General features: G+C 40.8%; 1 protein-coding gene across 10 annotated transcripts in view; it reads left to right on the top strand.

The window, feature by feature from the left end:
• The window catches only part of RFTN2 (raftlin family member 2), a 148117-nt gene that overhangs the window by 52492 nt on the left and 68728 nt on the right, over window positions 1–26897 (top strand). For all 10 annotated transcript variants that reach the window (XM_085870892.1, XM_085870890.1, XM_085870884.1 and 7 more), the window contains one exon: window positions 15972–16121. In XM_085870892.1, coding sequence (XP_085727018.1) covers window positions 15977–16121 — 145 coding nt within the window. In that variant the 5' untranslated portion in view covers window positions 15972–15976. The remainder of the gene's footprint in view (window positions 1–15971; window positions 16122–26897) is intronic.

Below are 26897 nucleotides of genomic sequence, written 5' to 3'. Positions count from 1 at the left end.
ATAGATCATTCTATTTGAATTTCTGCAATCCAATGGTGTTTTCACCTACGTTGAGATAAACATGCTGCTGCTTCTCAAGCAACAATGGATAGGGGCCATGGATGTTAAACATGAGGTCAGGGTTTGGTTTCTGGAGATATCATAGGCTTTTGACACTGGCAATGCCCTCTGCTCACCCAGCCTCTTACCTGTAGGCTACCTTCATTCCTTGTTCTCAGACTTTCTCCCCAAAACACAATTGGTATGTAGCTTTCAATGATACACATCTTCTCTCACAATTTAGGCTGACATTCCCGAAGGTATTCTCTTGGGCATACTGCACAGCAGATCTGAAACTATCAAATCTCTCTCCAGCTCGTATTGAGCTCTCAGTCACTGGGCCAGTAGGTCAAACTTCTTCTCCTCGGGTAGTGTGAGGTGGTGATGATAATGGATATTATGTCCGGGAAAGAGGATGACGATGCATCGTCATTGGTTAACAGAGTCGCAAGAGAGTCTGGCAAGAAAAGGGTTAGGTCCCGGAAAGATATTCTTGATGAATGTGACTTTCCTGGAGCAGACAAGGCCTCAGTTAATCGAGACGATCAGAGTGGCAAATTCCCCATCATAATTTTATCTCTTGAGGGTTCTAAACCCATATGTTCTGAAAAGTCAATCAAAATGACTTCACTGATCAAAAAAGATTCTGGCGACGTTAGCAGTGCCAAAAAGTTCAGAAACATGGACTTTCTAATTCATTGTAAATCGGCATCTCAATGCAGTAAAGCTCTGAGAGCTTCTTTTTTGGTGGCAGCCGAGTCTCCTGCCTTATTCCTGGGTCTCTGATAGAAAGCCGAGGTGTTATTTATGGGATTGCCCCCTCTGTCGAAATACAGATTAAGAACCATTTGGCCGATATGGGTGTTGTTGATGCTCATCGGCTCACTACTGTGAGGGATGGGGTGAAGGTTGAAACATCATCGGTGGTTTTGTCCTTTTCCTCTAACCCCATACTGAATATTCTATTGATCTCCTTCGATGAAATTCCATGCCAACCCAAATGCTTCAGGGCTGCGGAGGAGATTATGTGGAGATATCAAGGAGATATCAAACCTTTGCTGTTCAAGAATATGTCCCACCCCCATTAAGACGCTATAAGTGTCAAATGCTTGGTTAAACAACATTGCAGCAAATGTTATGGTGAACATGAACATGTAGCTGCACAACTGTTAAGATGTTCTGCACTAACTGCGGCAGAACACAGTGCAACCTACAAGGGGTGCTCCAAATTCCAGAAGGCCATCCGGATTCAACAAGTTAAGACAGAAGGAAAGCTATCCTATGCAGAGGCTGTTCTTAAGATTCCCAATGTCAAAGCCCCAACAAAAGACACCAACTTAGCCCCTCAAACTGTAGCCCAGAATAAAATTTGACAAGATCGGTGGGAGTCTAGACCGTGACAAATTATCAAGAATCCCAAACTGAGAGTACAAGAATTAATGTTGACATGAATATCACCAAAATGGGGGTTATTGGCTTCATTACTGCACAGCCCAAGTCAAAAGGAGATCAGAGAAAATAGACATAATCTCCTTCGCAGCCCCGAAACATTTGGATTGGGATGGAATTTCATCGAAGGAGATCAATAGAATATTCAGTAAGTCAGGGAATAAAAGCAGTGGGAAGGTCCCAAATAGTCACAGGATTCCTCCATGGAATAACGAAAGTAATCCAATGGAATACAAAACGTTTCGCAGGTCATGGGGACCAATTAAAAAAATTAATTAATGATTTCACATCCAAACCGGACAACATTTGTGTTCAAAAAACCTGGCTTAAAATCCCGAGCAATTTCGGTTCCCTGGATATACCCTCATAAGTGTGGATAGAGTAATGGGGAATGGAGAAAGATGTGTTGTTTTTGTCAAGCTAGGTATTCCCTTTGATGAAATAGAATATCCAGCCGAACTGGAATTAATTCTTATCAAAATTTCCGGCTCGAGGAAAGGTTTAATAAATACAAACCTCTACAATCCTTGCAATTTTTTGAGTCACGGTTTGCTTCGGGTGTGTTTAGCAAGTGTGAAGGGGTTGTTCTCTGGTGTGGTGACCTCAATAACCATAACTCTCTTTGGGGCTCCAATGACACAGACAAAAATGGAGAATGCATTGAAAATATTATTGAAGAGTTTGACTTGGTGCCTTAAATGACAAGAGTGAGGCCTGTATCAATCCATCCACGGGAAAGATTTCTCCACCGGATCTCACCTTCATCTCCTCATCGGCAGCAGCAGAATGCAAGTCGAGGGTCCACAATGATAATTTGGGGAGTGACCACTTCCCAGTGATCATGATCCTCATATTTAAAAGGGACATTGAGGATTATAATGGTCCCCCATCTTGGAATTTTTCCAAAGCCGACTGGGTTTCTTTTTCTTGTCGTTCTGAGAAAACGAGAGAAGAGCTTGCAAATGAAAATACGGACAATCTTAACAGCTCTCTCATCCAGACCATAAATTCCATCATCCAGGAAACAATCCCCATCTGCAGAAGCTCACCGGGCAGGAAAATTAAAGTTCCTTGGTGGAATGTCGAGTGCAGATAGGCCATTCAGGAAAGGAGGGTTGCCCTCAAGAAAGTTAGGAAAATCCTTAAAGATTGAGGATGCCATCGAATATAAGAGGAAAAGAGCCCAGGCCCATTGGGTCATTAAACAAGCAAATATGGCCTCTTGGTGACTCTTTTATTCATGCATTAACCCAGACACTTCTCTTAAATCCATTTGGAGAAGAGAGAAATCTATGAACGGAATTAAAGATTGTGGAAGGGTCATCCCTATGCTTGTAACCCTCAATGACCTCTTCCTCGAACAAGAAAGAGGCTAAGGCTCCGGGCAAACTCCTCTGACCTTATTGGAGAAATCAACACTGACAGTGGTTCCAAATCGCCCAAACTTCAATTTGTGAATCAACACAGTGATATTCATTCCCTACTCAATCTTGACTTGAAACTAACCGCAGAAAACTTGAAGCCATTCAGGCCAAAGCTTTGCGTGTCTGTTTTTGTGCTTTTATACCGTAAGTACACCAATCTCTGCTCTTCCAGTGGAGGCCAGTGAGATTCCCCTGTCCCTCCGTTGGAAAGTCTATTGGCTGAAATTCTGGGCGAAAACTATATCTTCTGTGGCCAATCACCCAGTTAAAGCCATTTTCACAGATTGTTGGGAAAACCATTCGCTGGGCAAAAACCCTAACTCTTTTCCCTTCAGTCTCGCCTGTATGATGTCAGCAAAACAAATGGGTCTGGACTCCTTTCCTGTAAATCCTGTTTTAAAAGGTCCGATTTTGCCCCCCCCCCCCCTGGACTCTTGTCACACCTCAAATCTATCTGGATTTCTTGGAGAAAACTGATAAGGACAACCCTTTTCTGTCTTGCAACCAAGCGATCGAGGATATCCAATCAGTTTGGAGTCAATCTCTCCACGGCGATACGGATGGCTCCAAAGTCCCTTCCTTGGGAGAACAGCTGTTGCAATATGCATCCCCGATGTTAAGATGATAAAGGCCTTGAGGCTTTCCGGCCACCTCTCTGTGTTTACGGCTGAACTCTGTCATTGCATTAGCGCTGGAATAGAATGGATTAATTGATTTCAATCCACTCAGGGCCGTTATCTTTTCTGATTCGCTTTCTGCATTAAAGACATTGGAATCTCTGCAGGATGGATATAGATATGACTTGGTTCTTGAGGTACTGCATCTGATCAACATTGCCTTGAGGGGATCAATGGTCAACTTGTGTTGGATTCCTGCCCATGTGGGCATTGGGGGAAATGAGGCCTGCGACCTGGTAGGTTTCCCTGGCTTTCCCACATAGACCAGGTCGCTCTCTCCACGCTAAGACTTGGGCACTGTCATCTTAATTCTTACCTCCAGAGGGGAGGGTGTCACTCTGCTTGGAACTGTGATTCTTGTAGGAAACCTGAATATTTGTACCATCTGTTTTTGAAATGACCTCGATATGATGGACTTAGATTGAGTCTCTTTCAAAGTATTAAAGAGGCGGGGATTGGCGTGTCAGATCTGTCATGTCCAACAGCACATTTCCATGAAGCCACAATTGTGGCCAAAAGCACTCAAACAGTTGATATATAAGATATAACATATCGTGGTTATATAGCTTGGATAATACAAGTTGTGAAAATGAGACATCCGAAGACGTCTTCAACTTATCAGAAAACCAACATGGCGGACGCAGCATTTTCTTCCGAACCATTGTTGGTGGAGTCAAGCCAATTCTCCAGCCAATGGGTTGTGAAGGCTTTATCTCCCAAGATGTCTGAGTGTAGGCAAAACTGTGCACACTCAGATAATCCACCACGATGCAGTTGTTTTTACTAATTTCACCGCGTGGCTGTTTGAGCATTGGCTTAATGTGGGAATTTACTTATAGTGGGGCAACTTAGCTAAATATAGCATAACAATTGTGCATTTTGTGAGGAAAGCACCAAATTTGGCACACTAGTAGCCTATCATATTATGAACAGGTTTGGATATTGGGCCATCTCAAATTTTTGATGGCAGTGGAAAATGGCTGCCACAGCCATCAGCGGCTGAATTTGAGATGGCCAAATATCCAAATCTGTTCATAATATGATAGGCTACTAGTGTGCCAAATTTGGTGCTTTCCTCACAAAATGCACAATTGTTATGCTAAGTTGCCCCACTATTACACTTGATGGAACCATGGCTCAAAATACACAGCAACTCATTTAAAAGCAACAGCTTTAATAAAGAAAGACTGGAATGGGGACATGGGAGGTAAAATATGCAATAAAAAGGCAGAGATAACTGTCGTGCTTAACTGGCTATAACAGTTCCTTGGTTAGCTTAATAATTACTTAACCCAGACTACATTTGGGAAACACAAGACAAAAGACAATGACAGTGACGTAGGTGTATATGTGTGTCTTATCTAAAGCATCAAGGGCATGATGCAGGTACGCTAATGGGCACCTTTCTCGATCAGGTCTGGCCCTCAGTTGGCCATTGCTGTGCTGATGGCTGTGCACTCACTCTCTCTGGGGGTAAGGGTGGGGGGTAAGGTAGGAGTGGTCTGACCGATAGCTGGACACTCTGAGATGTGCGAGTCCCGGGCTGTGAATCTGAGAGAAGAGGAGAGCTGAGATGCTCCCTGCTGTAAGAGAGAGATGATGGTCCGGCTGTGTGTCTCAGTGTGGTGAGGAGAGAATAGACGGGAGTTCTGCATCCCTGGCTGGGCATCCCGGCTTTATCGCTCTCAATCACGATGTGGCTCGGGCAAGGTGTGATTGTGGTATTATATAGCCAGCGCTCTTACACTCCATCCTGCACAGGTCTTGCACATGCACTGTCGGTGTCCTGGCTGTGCAAGGTCGCACACATGGCACCGCCATGGTTGTAAAACCCCTATTCGAGGCTCCATATTAACATACATGGAAAAGCCATTAGTGAGTGTGATTTTACTATAAAAGTACAAAAGGGGTGATTAAAAAAATTTAACAGGAATGGGGGTTTGAGAGAAAGAGGGAGACATGAGGATAAAGGAGGAGGAGATTGGGAACACACTCTGTGCAGAGTGTTCGTGCTGCTTAAGCAAACTCCTTGGCTGTTGGGCACTCCTAGACAGGTTGCCACTCCGACACAGTATACCAGCATGCTGGCACTCATTTTGCCAACCTTGGAAGGATAACAGGCCAAGCAAACCCCACCTGGTATTAATTCAACAGCTGAGCAAGATTTGAACTCAGGATCATAGGATCCCAAGCCCACCAACCTATCCATTGAGACACCAGGCATGAGGATAAAGGGTGACAGGGAATCTAAGTGTACACACAATTCTGGTCGATGCTAATTTGGATTTACAAACACTTATATTGACACTCATTGGGATATAACTACCACATAATTAACCACTCATTAAGCCCTATCATTTTCTTTTTTTTTTTTAAATATAAATTTTTATATATGTATTTACACTGTGTGTATATATATATATATATAATTATGTCTGCAAAATGTCTGTCAGACAATCATGTTGCAATAACCACTTGATGTACATAAATGATCCATACCTCTTCAGTTAGGTCTTCAATAGGTGAGTGACATCGGCATATTTCTGAGGTTTAAAATTTATTTGGTTTCAGCAAGTATGAAGTAAAATTGTGCATACAATCGTTTGTAAGTGCATACTTTAATATCCGCAAATAATGCTGTCACAGGTGAAAATGACATTTGTAATAGACTCCACATCTGGTGAAAACTTCTCGAGTTGTAATCGACTCCACATGCAGTGAAAAGTTCCTGACATTCTTATCAATATATAGGCTGTAATGTACCATTATCTTGTCAAATTCTTAATTTACCCAGTCCACAGTCTTGCTTGTTCTTGGCCCCAGCAGTCCAATACTCCAATCTATGTTGGCGGAACGCCGCAATTAATAACAAGGGACTGGTTTTCTGCCAAACCACAGAATCTCCTTGAACCTTTTCCTTTGCAGACAAACTCAACCATTTTATGTCTCGATAGTAAAGGATAATGTACATGTGTAGTTTTAGTTCTGTACATGTACAGATAAAGTCTACCATACAGGTATTACCATGTCCTAACAGCTTATATATACACTAACAGCTTAAGATAATCGAAGCACATTGCAGACCGACGCATATAATTTCATAAATTCCTAAATACATTGTGGTGTTAAGCATTTTTTTTTTTAACTTTCATTGACCAAAATTTTCAAAAGATGTGAGAGTTTAGAAACCATTCTACCAAACTAGTCAACCGTTTCATTCCAAGACATCAATGTCAACACAATGACCTTGGCAGAGTGTAAACATTCTGTAAAGTTTAAATGTTTGCTAAGTGATGCATGGAGAAAATTTATTTGACTGACCTTTCCTGATCTTTATCCTTTTGTATGCGTTTGATTCTCCAGATCTTCTCCTTGCCAAATATGGCTACGTTAATTAATTTTTTTCTTAACAGAGCAAGGCTCATGGAAGATCAAGGTGGAATTGACAGTGGGACCAACAAGGGAATTAATCAAGAGAATGAGTAAATATCAAGGGAATGAATGAACATGAAAAGAGGAAATGGAGGAGAGGAGGAAATACTGAAACTATCAAGTAAAATTGTTGAATTATGTAAGGTTAATCTTCATAATAAGTCAGGAGTGTCTGTCTGTCTGTCCATCCCCGAGCTACTCCATCAGTTTTAGGGTTAGTCCCGTCAAATCTTCTGTGGAACCTTTTGGGGTCCCAGCGGGTGTCCTAAGGTGGGTGGGAGGTTTCATAAATTTCTCAAAACAATTATGATTTTGAGTTTCTCCCCATCTGAAACTGCTCTCTATCTGCATGTTAACTCATTCACAGATTCAGAATTCGCAGTTTCACCCTTTATTGCATGTGCAAACATTCGCTGGTTTGGTAATCTACCGATATAAAACAGTGTGTATTTGTCTGTCCCCCTTCATTAGGACAATTTCAGAATGTTTTTAAAGGCCAATCTTTTAACATGACTGTGAGTTCACTATGGTCTATTTTTCAGGATTAAAAAAAAACTCAAAAAACATTTTTCATAAAAGAGTAATTATGTCTTTTCTATTGGAAATGTAGACGGTGACTTGCAACCAGGCCTCAAGGGGGGTGTTCAGAAACGTTTCAAAAATAACCAGCCGTTCTGGAGAAGAAGATGTTTGAAGGTTTTTAGGGTAAATTCAATATGCCCACCAAACCATGTGACCTATCAATTAGAAATTAACAAACTTCTGAAAGGATGTCTTGGGGAAAGTGTATGTGAAATTTTGTCTCAATCTGTCCAGCCGTTCTGGAGAAGAAGATTTTTAAAATTTATTAATTTTCAATCCAAGATGGCTGACGAACCATGTGACCTATGACATCATAAATTTACATTTTTTGGTGTAAATTTTGCCTCCAATGGTGTTGGGGAGCACGTGTGTGAAGTTTCGTGTTGATTGAATAAGGTGCGTTTTTCTATCCAAGATGGCCGCCAAACCATGTGACTTGTGATGTCATAATTTTTACTATGTATGCAGACATGATGGAAGATGATAGTTGCAAATTTTCGCTTCGTTAGGTTATGTGATTCCAGAGAAACCATTATTTAATATTTTCTTGAATCCAACATGGCTGCCAAACCATGTGACCTATCAATTAAAAATATCAAAAGGCACCAGTTCACCACTTGCTTGATATGTGTACCAAATTTCGTAAATATATCTTGAGGGGATTTGTAGTTAAGCTCCGGAAACGAAATGTGACGGACGGACGGACGGAACCCATTTCGAAGTTGGCGGGGGATAACAACAAATACAAGGCACAGGGAGGTGAAATTCACTATACATCATGTGCAATGTGTGCAGAGTAAAATGAGTGTTTATTTACGTCCATAGGATGTCTAGTAAATAAGAATATTTATGTACACCTGATGCTAAGCCGAGGCTTCAGACTTTGGCACTCTCACAAGGCTGGACCATCAAAATGAAACATCCCAGAAGATAAAGAAAATAGGGTAATATTTGTACATGTGGAGCCTCAAAATAATGCTTTTTGCTATGAAACATATCTTACAGTCTCTTTGAATATTTTAAGAAAATAATTCCAATCCGTCATTTTTGACGGGCTTTTATACTAGCAGGGGTAATAAAGATCATCGGTCAGAATTGTGGATGACAAAAGTTGATGTTCTTGAAGTCCTGGAGAGAAGAGTGCGACAGAACAGCCTCTGGAAGGTGGTTTCATAAATGGGAGAAGCAAAGAATAAAGAAGTTGAGGTGTACAGTCAGCTTAGATTTTGAAAGTTGAGCCAGGAGGGAGTGGCTGGAAGAATGAGTGCATCCTCGAGTTTCTGGGGAGGGTCGGAAGACTGCGAGAGCAGGGAGAGAGAGCAATTTTGAAGAATATACGGTCGAAAACAGAGACCACCAACCTGCCTGTGATCTCAGCAACAGACCTTGCCTTTTGACCTCATCACAGGATATTCTAATAATTTTGAGAGCTTTATATTCCACAGAATCCAGGATAGACAGATGTGAAGTTGGGATGCCATGCCCAAAATGGAGAGTAATACCACCATTGAGCTATGGACAAAGGGCTTGAAGACTGTGAGTAGCTCTGATTTTTCAAGGAAAGACTTGGATCAATGGAGATACCCAGCCTGCAACTGGCTTTGAAAGCCAGCTTTGCTATGTGATTGGCCCAGGAAAGGCCATGATTGTGAACAAGGGCACCGATTCCATCTGGTCCTGTCGCTCTTCTTATGTTTGTTTTGCTTTTAGTTATCCTCTTCTTATGTTTTGTACCTCTTCTTATGAGGAAGCCATTCATATTCTATCTGACTGACATTTGGATTTACACATGCTGCTGTGCAAAGGTCTCAGACAATTTGCATATTTCATTCTGATTCATAAGTTAAACTAAAACTTTGTGTTAAATGCAAATATACCTTTATGATAAAGAAAATCTTATTCAAATAACCAAATTTATTCACAACATGCCTTGATATAAACGAATAGTGAGTATATCCACACTTTTCCTTCAAAACCATTGAAATTATTCTAGGGACACTTTCAAATAATTTTGTTGTCAACCCTTGTGGAATTGGGATCCTCACTTCTTCAAAGACATTCCAAAGATCATCCAAGTTGTGGGGGATTAATATTTTACTTTTCTTTGTCCATAGTCCCCAACAACTTCAATGATATTGAGATCTGTGATTCAAAGAGGCCTCCTCTATGCTTGATTGTTATTAATTTATTTATTTATTCGTATGCAGCTTGTGTCTGCTTGGCTGCATCAATATCTTGGGGGTGCAGCTGTGCCACTGATGCAAGGACCCCATTAGCAGCTAGCTGGTACTCAATTTGTCGACCTCAGAAGGATGACATGCTGAGTTAACCCACCTGGTATTAATTCAATGAACAGAGGCTTGAACTCAAGACCCTATGATCTTAAGCCAGCCACCAACCACAACCATTAAGTCAACATCAGGCTTATGCTTGATGGTTGACTTCAAGCAAGGCTTTTCATAAGTTTCAGTTTTTCGTTTTCTCACATATTGTCCGATTATATTCAAATAACTGAAGCTTTGACTCGTCTGTCCAAAGCACATTAGACCATTGTTCTGTAGTCCAATTTCTGTGTTCTTGTGCATATTTTAGCCTTTTAGTCTTGTTCCCCTTTCTTAACAGAAGTTTTCTTATAACAACACATCCTTCAAGTACTGATTTAAAAAAGTGACCTTTGCACTGTTACAGGATAAACGACGATACCTAAGCCTTCTGCCAGTTATGTTGTCAATTCAACACTTGTTTTCTTTCCATTCCTTAAGGATACGGTCTTCAAGTATTGCTCATCTTTGTTAGACAGCGTTTTTGGTCTTCCAATCCTGGGTTTGTCAATTATAGATGAGGTTTCGCTGTACTTGGTGATTGTGCCTCAGATACCGCATCTTGAAAATCGAGTGATGTGAGCTACTTCACTCAATATTTTTCCTTCTTTCTGCAGAAACAAAATTCTATGGTGATCTTATCCTGACATTTTAGCCATTTTGTTTTCAGGTAATATGGGACCGCACAATAAAACCTGTTTATTATAAAAGAGTTTCGGAACGAATGCTTTACTGGGGATTGGCAAATCGACTTTCAGGCGACCCTGTAGAATACAGATCTATCAGGATTAACTTTTCTCAGTATAAGAGGGCAATTTGCTTGGCATAAATAAATAAATAAATACAACTTTTTGCCTGTATACTTATGTGATAAGAATCGGTGTGATTCTAATTAATTAATGAGAGAAAAGTTGATTCCACAACCTGCTAAATTGTAAATGGTCTGCAATTGCTTCAGCAGTCTCCTTGGCTCTTGGGCACAATCCTGGACAGGTCGCCACTCCGACACAGGATACCAGCAAGCTGGCACTCATTTTGCCAACCTCAAAAGGATGGCATGCAGAGTCAACTCCACCTGGTATTGATTCAACAGCTGAGTGGGATTTGAATTCAAGATCCTAGGATCCCAAGCACACCACCCTTAACCATTAAGCCAACACCAGGCCACTATGAGCATTACAGGCCACTAAAGGACCAAAAAAATAAATAGTTTAACTCGATCAGACAAGTTTAGAAGAAAATTCAGTTCCTTCTTGAGTATCTGATAGATTTTGAATGCAGTTGTTGGCGAGTAAAATGTTGCTCACAGTGCAAGTTGTGCTCTGTTGTGACTTAGTGAGTGCACACACGATTGAATAAACATGTACAATGGACTGGGAATGCTGCAATAATTATGGTTGATTTCCTGGAATGCTCTCCGAAACTTTGTTGAAGCTTGCTGGCTTTCATTGCTCAGCAGGAGGGATAATGATACCGTGCAGTTGGCAAAGGATGTGCAAACGTGGGAGGGGAACTTCCAAGGAGCTTTCTGAGCCACACTTCTGTTTTGAAATGACACATTGTAAAATGTGTTTGAAGCTCAAGTGGAATGGTGTGTGAGAAATGAAATGCAGACATATTTGAAACTTATGCAAACTTTTTCCTGAGTGGAGGTAGAGAAAACTTTTAAAATACATTTACAATGAATAAGATAATTGCATTGTGTGCTTGTTTATGGCTTGCAGTACTAATATTGATGAGAATTCTTATACGGGCCTAACATGGTCAAGATGATTTGGGATTATGTTCATTTGATTAATTTTTGTGCGTGTGTGTGTGTACCAATGCCATAAAATGATAAGTAAAATTATTTTCTCATGCATTCTTCCTTGTTAATTACCTCTGCCACCGAAGGTGGACGGAGGTTATGTTTTCACCGCAGTCTGTCCGTTTGTCTGTCTGCAAGCAGGATATCTCAAAACGGTATGAATTGATTCAAACGAAATTTGGTGAGCAGGTTGGGTGTTTGACAAGGATGAATCGATTAAATTTTGGTGAAAATCCGGATCCAGAAAAGACATTTAAAATTTTTTTAAAGTGATTCTTCCCCATGAAGAGATGTGGCCAAAAGACGATGAGGACGGATGATGCCCAAACTTGGTGGACGAGTTGGTGGTTCGGTGACAAGAACAAGCCGGTTCGATTTTGGTTAAGATCCAGAAGCAGATCTGGCCCATCAGTGGGATAGAAAACGTAAACTGTTCAGCCTGGCAGAGGTTTGCACTCTCCCAGGCGCCATTCTAGTTCTCCATGTCTTGTTTATTTTCGTTAATGCCACTGCAGTTCCTCTTCATGTTTCAATATATCTTCGACTTTGACTCCTATGCTGCATTGCTAATTTGTTAAAAGCTGGCTTTTCTATTTGCATTTATCTAGTTGATGAGAACATTTCATTTGAAATAGCACTGTCAAAGGCGGCTGTTGATGTAAAACTTTGGCAAACTTTACATACATGCCCACAATGTAAAGTAAAAATTGGGAAATAGGGATGTGGGGAGGGAAATGAAAGTGAGCACAAGAAAGGGGGGAGGGTGTGAATGTGCGAGTGGTGAGAGGGAAGAGAATTGGGAACTAATTTTTGAAAACATAACACCAAAACAGTGCTCTCTGATCAAGCGTTTTGGTCCCTTGATGCAACCTTTTTGTTGTTGTTTTTTTTTACGTTAACGTCATGTTGATTCAGTTTTATCAGGAATTACAAATCTCTTCCTTCTTCAAAAAAAAAGTGTACTTAACAGAAAAACAACACACACATTGCACTCATCATCTGCTTGCTGAATAAAGTAAAAAAATAAATAATACAACTACACATTTTAAATTAAATAATGTAAGAAAACAACTTGCAGCTAGCAAATATCTATTTAATCATGACCAGTTTGTTTTCTGCTGCAACAGGAGATTTATACAGGGTGATTTATTTTATTTTTTTCGAGAACCCGAAATAATTCCCACGCACTGAAAACTATATGTTAGAAATTTAATATTTAACATAGATGGATCCTATAAATTCACCTTTCTGGGCGTGTAAAATTCACAAAACACTCATTTACTGCTAAGTGAACAACATTATGCAATGCATGGAAAGCCATTGGATTCCATGAAAAATTGTGTTTGGTGTGCTGCAAGTCAGCAAAGAATTACTCGCCAGATTTTCTTCTCAGAAACAATAAACTCAAAACATATACATCAACATAATGCATGTGTTTCTTGGGCACCTTATGGAAGACAAAATCAACTAAGGATGGTCTCAGCAAGATGGTGCCAGGAGTCACACTTCGCGATACAGCATTGACGAACTTCGGCTACTCTTTGGTGACCATGTAGTGTCCAAGTCATTATGGGCACCTCGATCCCCAGATCTTTCATGCATTGCATAAGGTTGTTCACGAAGCCATAAACGAGTTTTTTGTGAATTTACATGCCCAGAAAGATGGCTACATTTACGCAAAATATTAGGTTCCTAACTGATATAGTTTTTAGTGTTTGGGAATTATTTAGGGTTCTTGAATAAACAAAATCACCTTGTATAAAACACCTTCTACTGTTTTCCTTTGATATTATACTAGCAGGGGTACCTGGCATTGCCAGGAAACTCGAGGTGCCTCCTACCCCTTCCCTTCCCCTGCCTCCTCCCACCCCAGTCCCTCTGGACTCCAACACCACCCATTCCTCCTCCTACCACAGTCCCTCCAGACTTCCACCCCTTCCCCTTCCCCTCTCTCCGTTAGTTACCAAGTGTCGTTGCTTGTGTTCAGATTCAAGTTTCTTGTAGATCGCTCACCAAGTGGCTTAAGCACTCAAGCAAGCACTCCATTCAAAACCGTTGATCAGGAAAGGCTGGCTTGGCAAGCGCTAGCGAGCTACTTGGGAAATAAATACATCCCTGGACATCTCGACAGCATACAGTACATACAAAATGCTGACAAAAGAACAATTTTATTTTAAATTAAAGACTTCAAATATTAATCATAACTATTTTTGTCGTAATGAAAACGTACGTACCTTGTTCAGTTTGAAAATGTACATAAACTCAGAGTTGATGCTGAGTGTACGAAAGTGTACATCTACATTTTATATAACTTTAAAGTGTGCGTGTTCATAACTTCTTTAAGGTGGATGTGTCATGATAAATATTTGGGGAATTTCCCCGGTGGCTTCCCGACTAATTAATTACGTACGCAGGTATTTCAGAACCGAGCCAATTTTAACATTTATTTCCTTCACATAATACAGTATGTGAATTGCATGTCCATCAGATTGTTCATAAGCCTCGAAAGGTCCAGCAAAAACCAGAAGTTTTTTTAAAATTAAATATCACTGTTTTCTTTCCTCTGTATATCAGAATGAACGTTACCTTAATTGGCCAGTGCATATTAGACCGCTGCAGCGATCGCTTCAGACAAAACATGCATTACCACGTTTGAGTTGCAATCCAAATGTACCTTTGTTTCCTCAAAATGGAACCTTTATTTAATGAAGACTAGTACGTGCCTGTACGTGCGTGGCCGTACGTGCAAAAAAAAAAAACCTTTCAAACCGCGAGCCAGAAACAACAACCACACAGGCCGTTCCTTCACTCTCGCGTGCCCGTACGTGTGTGGCCCGGAAGTTCGCATATCGCAGTTACGATTATTCGCAATTTAGTTTTAATGGCCAATTATTAAATTAGCACCAACGTATTTTGCCTTTTCGCAATGTCATCACAAGGAAAAACACAAAGACAAGAGAAGAGAGAGAGAAAAAAAAACGTACGTGCAAAAGAAACAAAAAAAAATCTTTCAAACAACCACACAGGAAGTTCCTTCACTCTCGCGTGGTCGTACGTGCAAAAAAAAATTCAAACAACCACACTCTCATTCCTTCGCTCTCGTAAACGACGACTTGATTGGGGCATTGTGTTTATCTATAAATGAGCCTAAGAAATCGAGAAATTATTAGAATACAGTAAGTCATCACTATCTGGAAGTCCGTACGTTGTAACCTGTAATGGGGAACGTGGCTGAGGTTCTCTTCCCCATTGGCCACGCCCACGCAGCAACGTGTCTTGTCATTGGTTGGTAAATAAATGGCCATAACTTGGGAAGCACTTGTCCGATTAATATCAAACCTTAAAAGGACACATCCACAGGTCCCCAGCAATATACCTGGCAAGTTTCAATTAGATCAGACCAGTGGTTGTCGAGAAACAGCAGTCACACACACACACACACACACACACACACACACACACACACACACACACACACACACACACACACACACACACACACACACTGCTGGAATTAACGATAGATGAGATGAGAAGTCAGAAGCAGAGGCCTATAAACAATTTGAGCTGGTGCGAAGTGAAAAAGATGGCAGCAATTTCTGGACGGCTGGAGGGAAAAGTGAGGCCTAGCTCATGGGCGGTGTTTGTGACGCTGAGGGGGGGAGGGGAAGGTATGGCCTGCAGAATGGGCAGCACTTAAGACCACCCACACACAGACCGACACATCCACCTACCCACAGACACAAACTCTGCTTTATATATTAGATAATCCAACAAAGAAATGTTCACTCCAATTAAGAACCTCATTTGACTCACACCAGCATGAGGCAGTGAACAACACCAACTTCCACATTGTTTAAAAAAAATAAAAGTTTTTCTAGTATTGCAAACCTTTGCGAGCTTTGTGTAAGCTTCAAGTACATATCAACAAGTGTTGTCTCACCGAAGAGTCCCAGTCTAAGCCTTGTCAATGGGGCCTCAAAATATGGAGTGATCTCGCTAACCTACCTGTAAGTGCCTGACAGAGTGCCATGGTTTCAGAGTTGTTTTTTTTTTAAGACAAGTGGTAAATCATGAATTATGATCAATTGGGTGGGACACCCATTTTACTGTTCAAATTGGGATGCATCAGGAGAGTTGGCATGTCCAACTCCACCTTGGTGGTGATTTGTGGTTCTGGCTGAAAAACATCTTTTTTCCTCTCTCCTCTCTCCTCTCTCCTCTCTCCTCTCTCTCGTAGTGGCAATGGGCTGCGGTTTGCGCAAGATGGAAGATGCGGATGATGCCAGTCCTGGCAAGATCTTCTCAACATTGAATCGGCAGCAGGTGGAAACACCAAATGGTGTGTCTTACGACTGTGTGCCCCTGGACTTCACTACCGCCAAGCTCGGTGAGAAATGAGGTGTGAATGTGATGAACAAAATATAACTAATATCACTCCATTTCAGGACCACACGGTTATTGGATCCAACAAAACATGACAGGTTATTATTCTTATTCTTTCTTATGTAGCATATGGCTCTGAGTCACATAAGAATGAGCACGAGGGGACAACACAGGGAGTGAACAAGATGGATACCGAAGGAAACTCCAAGGAGGGAAAACAGGAAAGTTGGAAAGAGTTGAGCATGGGGAGAGATAACGGGGGTAGAAAAAAAAATCTTGGTTTTGGATAGGGGGTAATCTTAGATGATGGTAAACGGCTCTCTTGAAAAAAAAATAGATGGAAGGATGAGATGTGGAAGTTGATTCCACAGGTGGGAAGAAAGAGGAATGAATGAGCGAACATAAGCAGCGATTCTGGATTTTGGGAGATTCACCGGAAGGAGGTTGTTGGGAGACCTTGTGCGCCCTGTAGAATCCTGGCGGTGGGGGACAGAGCATGGGAATAGCAGGTGGTGAAAGACCAAAAAGGAGATGGTAAAGAATAGAGAGACCATTGAACTGTCTGAGATGTGAAAGTGATAGGCCCATCAACTCAGCTTCATCATTGGAGATTCCAATGATCTTGAAGGCCTTGGTTTCCACAGCATCAGGCTGAGCAAGATGTGAGGCATGGGAGCCAGCCTAGAGAAGAGAGCAATACTCTATCAAGCTGTAGATAAAGGCATTGTTATACAATGTCAAGGCTCATATAAGAGCTAACACACTGAACGTATAACAAGGGAAGCAGGAGACAAGAGGGACGGGAGAGGGAAGCACAAAACAGTGGGGAATGGACACTTAGAGGTGCGGCCTTGAAGATGCATAAGAGATCAGGTGTGCCAAAAAAGGACTTTGCACAACGGACGATGCACAGTCGGAGACTGCCTTGGAAGGCAAACTTCGAGTGGAGGTGTGGTTTGACCAAGAAAGATCATGGCTGATCGCGAGGCCCAAAAGTTTGTGAGTCTGAACTTCTTCCAGAGGATTGTTAAGAAAGTATATGGGAGTGTTTGCCAGGAGGTCCTTTTGGAGAGAGATAGCTGTGAGTGTGTGGGATTCTCAGGATTGAAAGACATGTTCCAAGTGTTTGACTGGCTCATGATTCAAACAAGGTCTGCAGAGAGGGAAGAGGCTGTTGTCTACCTATCTGAAGGATGAGGGATGTCATGGCAGAGGGTGGAGTCATCAACAAACAGATGAAGAGGATTTTTTCTGTCAGGGAGATCATTGATAAAGATTTGGAGTGGGACGGTGCCCAGAACACTACCTTGGGGGTACTCCAGCCTTAACAGGGAGTGGAGATGAAGGGATCCTGTTGAGAGCCAGCAAGCTAAGAGAATGGAGGAAGTCAGTAAGCCAAGTGTGTAGTTGGCCTTGGATGCTATAGGCAGAGAGTTTGGAGAGCAGGGTGGGGTGCCAGACTGTATTGAATGCTCAAGATATGTTGAGAGAAATGGCCCTGATGTCATGTATGACATGGAGGGCATCCATCCATTGTTGGGAGAGTGCGAGCAGCATGTCAAAGGTAGAGTGACCTGGTCTGAATCTAAACTGATGGTCAGAAATCTGGCTGTTGCAGAACAGTACGGATTTGATTTCTACTGTGATTTATTTTTGTATACAGTCAAGGCTCATGGAAGAGCTAGAATTAGTACACTAAATGGATTAGGACACAACAGGACAAAAGGAACAGAGGAGAGAAGGGGGAAACACCAACAGCATAGCCAAAGGCCAAGACAGAGGGAGGCAGACAAACAATGGGTGTGGGGAGGAATTGGGGGCAGGAAAGAATGCATGGAGTGAACAAGATGGATACAGAAGGGGACTCTCAGGAGGGAAAACTGGAAATTTGGAAGGAGGAGGGATTGGGGTGGGGTGGGCGGAGGGGGTTAACGAGGGTAGAGAAGATCATGGTTTTGGATGTGGGATGATCTGAGATGGTGGTGAACAACTGTCTTGAAGACTTGGAGGTTAGAATGACATTGAAGAGGATGTGGAAGTTGATTCCACAGGTGGGAAAAATGAGGACCAAATGAGTGGAGGTGAGCAGTGATCCTGGATTTAGGTAGTTTTACCAGAAATGGGTTTATGGTGGACCATGTCTGCACTCGGGAAGACATATTAATTACTTGCGAAAATTGAAAATTCGCAAGTATATTGGTTGATATGGTCTGTTATTCTGTCTGTTTGTTTGTCTTCTGTCTATCTGTCTGTATGTCATTCACCTACATCTTCACGAAACTTCACTAAATGGTAGTGTTGGTCATAAGCAAGAAGCCTATTGATTTTGAGGTCAAAACATCAACATAGGTCAAACGGTCATCATTGGCCAAATTTCGAAAATTCTCAATTTGAACTTGAAATTTGAAGAGGATTTGCATATCAGGTCATTGAAGTCAACCACAAATTATTTTTGAGGTCAACATAATCCAAAATAGGCCTAAGGTCAACCACTTCTGCGTAATTTCTAATATCCTCAATTTTCACCTGATTGACCTGAAATTTCACCAGTATTTGCATCTCGCATCACTGAATTCAACCACCAATTATTTTTGAGGTTTAATGGTCAAAAGGTTCGCACAGGCCAAATTTCTGAATTCGTCAATTTTCATCCCATTTACTTAAAATTTGAACAGGGTTTGCATCAGTGTGACCACTCCTTGGCTTTTTTCACAAGATCTTGGCGATTCGTTGTTCACCTTGGCGTCTTGGTTTTCTATAGGTTTTCTTGGCGTATAGATTTTCTATTATCATCGCTTTTCCGAAACCTCGTGAATTATTGGCTTTTTTCATTGACTCACCTTGGCATTTATGAAAATGAGGAGTGGTCACACTAGTTTGCATATCATGTCATGAATTCAACCACTCATTGTTTTTGAGGTCAACATAAACCAAAATGTCAAAATAGGCCAAAGGTCAACAACTTCGGTGAAGTTTCTAAAATCCTCAATTTTCATCCTATCGACATGAAATTTGAAAAAGATTTGCACATTTGGTCATTGAATTCAACAACCAATTTTTGTGGTCAAATTTGTTTGAGGAATTTTGCAAGTATCGTGCTCCACACGATGTCTTTCTTGTTTGTTCGTCTTTCACCAGGATATCTCAAAATGTGGATGGATTTGGACGAAATTTGGTGGACAGGTTAGGCGTGTGACAAGGACGAAATGATTGGATTTTGGTGAAGATCAGGATCCTCATCGAGATACTAAAATGTTTAAGTGCTTCTTCCCATTGAGGGATAGGACCAAAACTATATGGAGCACAATATCTCAAAAAGTTATGGATAGTCTCCGACGAAAGTTGGTGGACAGGTGTGACAAGGAATTATTGATTCAATTGTGGTAAAGATCCAGATCTGAATGCGAGAATTTTTTTTTATCTTTTCAAGTGATTCTTTACCATTGAGAGATAGAGGATGGAGCCAAAAATGATATACAGTACAGCATAATATTTCAAAAAGTTGTGGATGGATTCGAACAAAACTTGGTGAATGAGTTGGGTATGTGACAAGAACAAGCTGATTAGATTTTGGAGGTCCGGATCCAGATGTGACCTCTTGGTGGAACACAAAACATAAAGTGTTCAGCCTGGTGGAGGTATGTGCTCTACCGAGTGCTGTTCTCGTTTATATTGTGATTAGCAGGATAGATAGTGGTACTTTTTTGTTGGATATGCCTTTTCCTTTTAAAATGTAAAATCCCAACCAATATATATATATATATATATATATATATATATATATATATATATATATATATATATATATTTAATATTTATTTATACATACATACATACATACATCCGACACTGTATTTATCAAGTGAGTAGATTTTTCTCGATCTCCCTACAACAAACAGCATATGAATCTCCATGTACCGAGGAAGATAAGAAAATGTGTGAAAAGTATCTTTCCTTTGCAGCAAATCTCCTTATAAAAACTGATTATAGCATAATATGTTCTTATCAGTCCCAAAGATCATTTTAATCATTACATTCAACATATTAAATTTTGTAATTCAGATACTAATGCTTCTGACTAAGTTAAAATCAAAGAATAACGTTAAAATGTTTATTTTTTTATTTTTGTGGAATAGCTGTTTTGTAGGTTAATATGTTTTATTTCCAGTTTCAGCATTTTATTCCGAGGCCCTCATTTTGCCTGGGTTTGGCCTCAATTTGCTCTCTCCTTGAGAAACAGCTCATCACTAATTGGGAACTCTCCAGCTGCTGTTATGATTTGGGACACACCATTAGTGCTTCAGAGGGTAACAGGGTTGGGAGGAACAGTGGAGGAGGTTGGTAAGAGGGCTCGGCAAAGTGAGAAAGGGAGGGGAATGGGGGGTTGTGAGTTGGGAATGGAGCCAGCTGGAATGACTGTAAAATATAATTAAGAATTGAAAAACCATCATATTTCAAGAAACCACTATAAAAAAAATGGTAGAAAATGTCACAAACAGATTTAGGTCAAAGCAAAGACAATTGTTGAGTAAAACAGCATTTTCTGGAAAGTTTCTTTGGACATCAGTATGCTTAAGGAATTTTTTTTATTGTAACGTCGATTCCCAAAAAACACCCAATCATTTCCCCAAGAAATTAGTTGTGCCTCAAGATGCATTTTAAAATTTCTTCCTTGCCTTGTATTGCCATCTTCATTTTTACCATTCTTTTGATAAAATACCACACAAGAGGTTGATGATCCACAGGAACAGCTTTTAGATATGTGTCACATTGGATATTGTCATGATGAGACCCCGGTGTACTTTTCCGTGAATTAATAGGACATTGGAGAGAGTATACAAATCAACGCAATATATGGGATTTTACCCTGAGGTCAAAACAACATTTGAGTCCAGCACTCGTACTCTATAAACAACTACTTACTCCTCATCGACCAATCGTAGTCAGTTTTATTGTCACGTCTTGCGTTCAGAAATTGATCTTACAAATGTAGATGATCAAAACAGCTCAATTCCTTGGACTATTCCCACCTCAGCATTTCTCTTGATGCTCCAAATACAGATTCCAATCTCACTTACTATTGTTGTTTTCCCAGAATTTCTGAACATTGTTACCCTGCGCATGTGAAGTGAAAAGCAGGATGAAGCAATTGGTTTCCTTTGTCTGTCTGTCTGTCTGTTTAAAGATGTCACTTTATGACAGAGGAACTACTTGATGTCAATTGAATCTTATACGTTGAACACTGCAGAACACAAATCGGAACATTAATCAGAACACAAACCTGCAAATTGGCAAATTCGACGGCGTCTTGTCCCGAGCATGCATGCTCACAGCACGGTAAAGGAATTCTTTCAGTCTGTCTGCCTATCCGGCAGTCAAACAAAATTGAAAATCATTCCAAACAGAAAACTTACTGTTTTTTTCAGGACGTCATAAAGGACACAAACAACAGGCATGAAGAATTAACGTAACATGTTCCACAAGGTGGTGTAAAAGATGCTGCCTCAACAGTGGTAAACTTCCGAAAAAGGTTGTTGTTTTCTGCAGCCTTTAAAATCTTCATTTTGTTTCAATTGAGTTATATACTTGAACACTAGAACACAAATCGCCTGGTTGGCACTTCCCAAAAACCTCCAGTTTAGCAGTACTTAGACAAAATATTATGTAATTTAAGCCATCTCGACCAATCAAATTTGTCGTTCATGCTCTCACTGTTTGGGGATATCAAGATTCAGACAAAATGACAATGCATAGGAAATATAGATCGTGCTTGGAAAAACAAAGGAACAGTTTAAAAGGCCCTTCCGATGTCCTTTTTCTCAAGACTGCGTGGGGTTAGGTGTTCTAGTTACCGTTACATCTCTCTAGTTACATTCACCACCAAAGGTGGGTAGAGGTTATGTTTTCACCCCTGTCTGTCTATTTGTTACTTGGCAAACAAGTTTTTCGCCAAGTATGTTGGTCTGTGGCATTTGTCTGTCTATTTGTCTGTTTGACTATCTGTTTGTCTGTCTGTCTATTTTTCACACAATTTTTGGCCATGGTTTTCAAGCAATCGTTCTGAATTTTTTTGTGTATGTCGGTCTGGCCAAGGACAACATCGCTTAATTTTGGTGAAGATCCAAATCCGGATCCAGAACTGAGAATTTTTTGAGTGATTCTTCACCATTGAGAGAGAAGACCAAAAACGATATATAGTACAATATCTCAAAATATTATGGATGGATTCAGACAAAACTTGTTAGACAGGTTAGGTGTATGACAAGGACGAATCGATTCAGTTTTGGTGAAGATCCTAATCCGGATCAGGTCAGCTCAGGTATGGGAGCATGCACTAGAGCAGTGCGTCGCTGCATCCACTTTCCGCCGGTACTCCAGGGGCCTCCGTCTGGCCATCCCCATCTCCTTGAGATGCTGATCAACCTGCTGCAACCACGAAGCATGAGGTCGGCCCCTTGGCCTCCTCCACTCACGAGGATCCCTCGCTGAGATAATCTGGTGAGCAAGATCAGCATCAGGAAAACGAGCCATATGTCCATACAGCCGCATCAGACACTCACGGACTGTGCAGGCAACAAATTTCATTTGAATCTCTCTTAGCAACCGCTCGTTGGACACAAAGTCCGACCAGCGATAGCCAAGGATTCTCCGAAGAGACCTGGTACCAAAGGAATTCAGTCTCCCTCTCAGATCCCTGGTCAGAGTCCAAGTCTCGCATCCATAGAGCAAGACTCCCACACCTGACCTGAACTGTAGTTCCAAGAAGAAAGCCACACATAACAATACACACACACATACATACATATACATCCAAACATATATACATAAACACACAAACACAGATATATTATGCACTGGTAAGTACTGACAAAAGATATTTTATTTGAAGTTATAACCTCAACTTATAAGCAATTTACTGATTTCCCAACTGGGCACCATTTTGGGCACCATCACTTGGGCACCATTTTTCATCGAGAACCCGATCCTTTCATCCCAGAACCTCTCCAAATGGCAGATCCACAACCCGGATCACCGGTCCACATCAGTATTGCATGATATTAAAAACGAAATTACATGATATCTCAAAAAGTTGTGGACGGATTGGACATGTTGGGAGTGTAACAAGGACGAAATAATTCGATTTTTTGGTGAAGATCCGAATCCAGATCCGAGAATTATTCAATTGATTCTTCACCGTTGAGAGATATGGCCAAAAAAACGATATATGGCACAATATCTCAAAAGCTTACGGACAGATTCCACAGAAATGTGGTGGACAGGTTGGGTGTGTGACAAGGACCAATTGATTCAATTCTGATAGAGATCCAGATACGAGAATTTTTCAAGTGATTCTTCATCATTGAGAAATGGGGACAAAAAACGATACATAACATATTTCAAAAAGTTGTGGATGAGTTGGTCAGGTGACAATAACAAGCCGATCAGATCCATATCCATATCTGGCCTATCAGTGGGATCCAAGATGTAAACTGTTCAGCCTGGCAGAGTTATGCACCTTTCTGAGTGCCTTCTATTTTTGCACGTGACAATAGCCACTAATAAGTAAACTGGGCTCTACCACATATATGACGAAATTGATTTAAGTGCCCCAAAGTAACCTTTGAAGGTCAGTAAACCTTTGATGTTGGTCGAAGTTTATTTTACGTTTGAGACTGGTACTTGGCACTCATCTTTGTTCAATGAAAGTTGAATGGTATTCTGAATGGGAACCAGAACTTTGAACCCCCTTTTTTGTCTGACCTTGTTCTCATTCCTTGATAGGCCAGTTTACTCCTCAGCAGCTCACACATATAAACGAGCATCTTCAAGAGCCTCAGTTACTGCAGGAAAAATGAAATGCAATAAAGTGTTAAATGGGTTTTCTAAATTTGCTGGTGACATAAAGTAAATAATGTTTAAAAAAAACAAAACAAAGCAATTTCAACTATTTTTATACGTTCGAAAGCTCTACGGTATATGAAAACAGCCGATGTGATTTTCAGTGAAAAAAAATTACATTCTGTACCCTGTTTGACGCATTCGCAAATACGTCCAATAAAGAGATTATTTTAACTAAGGAGGTTTGACATCGTCATTCAGAAGAGAATGATTTGCAGTCATTGTGGATCACTCATGGAAGCAATCAATGTAGCACAGGGTTCAGCATTAAATAAATATGAATTTATAGTGCATTGGCGAGAGAATGATGTATCAGTCGGAAGAGATTGTGTTTACATAATTTCTCAATCATGTTGGACCTCGTCTTGATTAGTGTGCAGCCTTTTTGTATGATATTATAATTTCGAGAGATCAGTAAATGTAATATCCAAATTGTCACAACCATGATTAGCAGGTCCTTCCAATTGTCAATGTAATGGAAAAAGTACTCATAGTTTGTATCAGGACTTTAGCCGGTCTCTATGGGCAGAAAAAAAATAAAGACAATTAATTTTCTTAAGCAAATGTTGACTGAAGTATGTTATTGTCCACCGTGATTTGCAGTTATCCGACCGCTATCAACATTTAGTTGAGAAAATTTGTTGTACATACAATTGTGGACAAACTTTTCTGCTGAATTTAGGTATCTGTGAGTCATTGGCTCGAGACTATAAATTTTTTCTCAATTGTGCATGCACTCGTGATGCAAACTATTTACGATCACAGCTGTCAAGTCTCATGTAAATTGAATATTCTTCTTCTTCTTGGGTGTCCTGAAAAGATAGTTTAAATTTTAGAATTAACTGGTACGAACTGGATTTCAAACTGGATTAGTGATAGGAAGCAAAGAGTGGCTGATAGTGTGAGGATGTCTTGCTGGGAAGATGTAAGTAGTAGTGTACCTCAGGGATCAGTAGTGGGACCATTATTATTCATAATTTACATCAATTATTTGGATAGTGGGGTAAAGAGTCGGATTTCGAAATTTGCACATGACACAAATCTTGGAGGTGTTCTATATAGGAAAGATTCAGGAAAGTCTAGATACCTGTACTTTAATAGATTGGCCAAAATATTTCCAGATGCAATTTCACAAAAAGGAATGCAAGGTGTTAGGAATGGGTATGAATAATAAAAATATGGATTACAGGATGCAAGGGAAAATTTTGGAGCGTGTCACACAGGAGAAGGATCTGGGGGAGTGGTAGTAGATATGGGAGGTAAGCAGGCAGCACAATGCCAGGCAGCCACAGGTAAAGCAAACAGGGTTTTAGGTTGTATTCACAGCGAGATCAATTATAAATCAAAAGAGGTGGTTTTCACACTGTACAGGTATTTATTGAGGCCTCATCTGGAACATTGTGTACAGTTTTGGCCACCAGGTTTGAGGAAACATCCAGTTGCTGCCATAGAGAGTGTACAACAAAAAGTTACTAAATTGATTCCCGGGCTGCCTGGACTTAAGCATAGCTCATAGTATGTGAACAAAGCCGTGTTCATGTGAATGGATCGAACGTTTGAAACACTGAAACATGGTTACAAAGCGTCGTATTGTTTGTATGAATGGATGTTCGAAAGCCAGATGTTCATACGCCGGAGACCTCCTGTGTTATTTGAAAGGCAAGATATAAGTAAATGCACTCACCACCATAAAAAAAACATACAAAACATGTAAAATCGACAATGTAATTGTTGAAGTCACCGTTCCAATGTTCATTCCAGCTGGCTTTTTGACACGAGGGATCACAGAACACCTGATAGTAAGATCCCAAAACATGTAACACAATTCCCTCATGCAATCATTGTTCAGCACATGCACCCTTATGTTTGTAGAGGTAACACGAGACATTCTGAGCAAATTTGAAACAGTCTTTCCGAGACAGCAGCATATGAATCATCCTAAAAACACACTGATTACACTGCCCAGAGTACTGCAAACACACTCCCTGGAACTCGCAGGATAGGTGTCAAGACCGTATTGAGGCGTCTCCATGATGCAGGAATCCATGCTTGTGGTCCTATTTAGCTTCCAAGATTTGCACCACAACACATCCAAGCACGCTCACAGTGGTCAAATCTGAACATAATATGGAGGCGGAGGCAATGGGCAAGTGTAATGTTCAAGAACTAATCCAGGCTTCTCCTTGAAAGGCATGATGACTATGCATGGGTCTACAGGTGTAATGAGTGATATGCCCCAGTGTGTGTCCAGGAAGCTGCAAATAGTGGACCTGAAAATGTCATGATGTGGGGTGGTATTGCTGAAACCTTTCGCAGCAACTTGCTACATATCCATGGCAACCTGATGGCATACAGAAACATTTATGAGTTATTGCAGCAACACGTGTTGCCTAACCTTCAACAACCTGGTCAAGGAATCATCTTTATGCACGATGATGCTCCTGCTCACAGGACCATTCAAACAAGGACCATTCTTGTCAATGCCATTGTTATGTTGTGACACCCTGGCCTGCCATCTCGCCAGAATTAAATCCAATTGAGCATCTCTTGGACATCATTGATCATCACGTTTAAACCTTGCCAAGACAGCCACAGACCCTTGCTGAGCTGGAACAGGAGCTGATTCAGGTGTAGAATGAAATTCCCCAGGCTCAGATTCAAGCGCTCATATGGTCAATGTGACAACGATGCAATGTAGTGATTGCTGCCGGAGGTGGACATACCTGGTTTGAGATTTACTTCCACATTGGATCCCGATGTGAAAACATTCACCACAATGCAGCAGTATGTGAGTAGGTCGCAATGAAATGGACATGTTAGCTAATTATTCAGCATTTATCTCCAGCAGCAGTTTACACCTCATCCATGTCCCATGACGTCA

The sequence above is a fragment of the Eptatretus burgeri genome, chromosome 2, assembly GCF_056783735.1.
Source record: "Eptatretus burgeri isolate ZD-2024b chromosome 2, Ebu_testis_v1, whole genome shotgun sequence".
NCBI classification, from domain to species: Eukaryota; Metazoa; Chordata; class Myxini; order Myxiniformes; family Myxinidae; genus Eptatretus; species Eptatretus burgeri.
This window is presented reverse-complemented; position numbering and strand designations above follow the sequence as displayed.